General features: G+C 39.7%; 1 protein-coding gene across 1 annotated transcript; it reads left to right on the plus strand.

Moving 5' to 3' along the window:
- The first annotated feature begins 1,054 nt into the window (after window positions 1–1,054).
- On the plus strand, window positions 1,055–1,618 carry LOC132009205 (interferon alpha-1/2-like). Its single transcript, XM_059387528.1, has one exon. It carries the CDS (start codon window positions 1,055–1,057, stop codon window positions 1,616–1,618), a length of 564 nt encoding a protein of 187 aa, XP_059243511.1.
- Window positions 1,619–2,255: the final 637 nt, after the last annotated feature.

A 2,255-nucleotide genomic window follows, 5' to 3' on the forward strand; every position in this document is an offset into this window, starting at 1 on the left:
TTTTTTTTTTTTTTTAAACAAAAACAGCAGATAGATTCCTATAAAAGTGAGCAGAAGGTCCAGAGATTTTCCCCATCCTTCCTGCTCTGGAGCTTCAAAGTCTCTCCCACATTTCAGCATCCCCCCACCAGAGGGAACACTAGTCCAGTTGCTTCCAACAATGTAACAAGTAGTTCTAGGGCTGGGAACAAGGCTTCAACATGCCATGGGCTATCTTGTCGAAGCTGCTGGTGTTTGAGCCTTGTTTTGATGCGGGCTTTGGAAATAAATAAATATAGATTCTACATAATCATTTAATTATTCAAAATGTATTCATTGAATCGGGAATTCTATCTGGTACTAATTAGAGAAAATACTTTTAAAATAAATTGTTGAGTATCTAGCATCAGGTGAAGTTAAAAATCATTTTCTCATTGAGGCCATACTAAAATACCATACAGTAAAAACAAACATCCAATAAATGTTTGAAAAATTCATTGGCTATTAGCAATTTGGAATGATTCTCAGAATCTAGGGACACTGATAGTATTGTCTTTCTAGAAATACTTAATTTGCATTGTACTTTAATATTTCCATTTAAATACGAAAAATGTAGAAGTCACACATCATATTCAGATATCCAGTAAAGAGTAATTAGGTTTAAAATATAGCTTCTAGAAGAATTTTTTCTTCCATCTTAATTCTGAATTAAACAGACTAAAATGAACTCTTTCTTAATCTATAAAGCAGAGCTATAAATACATAACATATAGACTTTAGATCGGTGTTACCACGTTTTTTTGGAAGGTTCAATTACATAAATATTCGAAAGACTGTGACAGGAGGCGGCAATAGGAAAAAGAAACAGTTGAGAAACCCATGCTCTAAACCCCAGAAGAAAGTGTAGAAAGGAAAGCAAAAAGAGAAGTAGAAAGGAAGGGAAAAGTTCAGAAATCGAAAACGCCTATGTCCCCTACTTAAGCCACATGCACAAGACAAGATGTTCAGAGAAGCTAGAGCCACGGTTCCCAGACGTGCCCACCCCAGCCAGGCCAACAGCACCTACAGGACCCCAATGGCCCTGCCCTGCTCCTTCGTGGTGGCCCTGGTGGTGCTTAGCTGCCAATCCCTCGGCTCTCTGGGATGTGACCTGCTTCAGTATCACAGCGTGTTGCACTGGAGGACCCTGAAGCTCCTGCAACAAATGAGGAGACTGTCTGCTAGCTCTTGTGACAAATACACAAATGACTTTGGCTTCCCCCAGGAGGTGTTTGACGGCAAGGTGCTGCAGAAGGCTCATGCCCTCTCTGTCATCCATGTGACGAACCAGAAGACCTTCCACCTCTTCTGCACAGAGGCCTCACCTGCTCCCTGGAACACGACCATCCTGGAGGAATTGTGCTCGGGACATTCTGGGCAGCTGGGCCACCTGGAAGCCTGTCCCCTGCAGGAGGCAGGGGTGGGAGAGCTGCCCCTGGTGAATGGGGACACCATCCTGAGGAGCTACTTTCAGAGAATCTCCCTCTATCTGCAAGAGAAGCAATCCAGCCCTTGTGCCTGGGAGATGGTCCGAGCAGAGATCATGAAACCCTTGTATGCATCAACAGCCTTGCATAAGAGACTAAGGAGTGGCAAGTGAGACCTGTTACAACATGAAAATGATTCCCTCTGACTAATAACATCACACATTCCGGAGTCCTGCCATCTTAGAGACTCTCATTTTTGTGGTTGCGAAGACATGAACACAGTCAATTTGTCAAGAGTTTTCAGGACATGTCAACTCTACAAGCAGTAGTTGGTTACAGATGACCTTTCCTATGCCTATTTATCTATTTAAATATTTATTTATGTATATATCTATAAGATTCAGTTTTTTCATATAATATGAGGTACACCTTTACATAGTAGAATACAATAAAATATATTTTTAATATGTAATCAGTTTATCATTTTTTTCTTTATGGAATTTTAAGGACAAAATTGTTTTCAAGGAGGTACACCAGGTCTGATTGTGTAACTCCATTGGAAATTGGACAGCAGAAATCATTTACTATCATACTGCATTAACACTGGAAATAACAACTCACTTTCTCTAAGACAACTTGCATGTTGACTTTAGGCTATAGGACATAAAAAATACAGATGCTGATGTCTACATCTTTGGTTGTAGGGACATATAAATATGGTTGCTATAGGGATGGGATCTAAAAACCTCCAATTTAATGTTTTTTTTTTTAATTTTTTATTTTTTATAAACATATATTTTTATCCCCAGG

Source organism: Mustela nigripes, unplaced genomic scaffold (assembly GCF_022355385.1).
Source record: "Mustela nigripes isolate SB6536 unplaced genomic scaffold, MUSNIG.SB6536 HiC_scaffold_7312, whole genome shotgun sequence".
NCBI classification, from domain to species: Eukaryota; Metazoa; Chordata; class Mammalia; order Carnivora; family Mustelidae; genus Mustela; species Mustela nigripes.

What these genes read in the sequence shown, in the direction of transcription:
- LOC132009205 (XM_059387528.1), top strand. Translation starts at nt 1,055, where the DNA reads ATGGCCCTGCCCTGCTCCTTCGTGGTGGCCCTGGTGGTGCTTAGCTGC.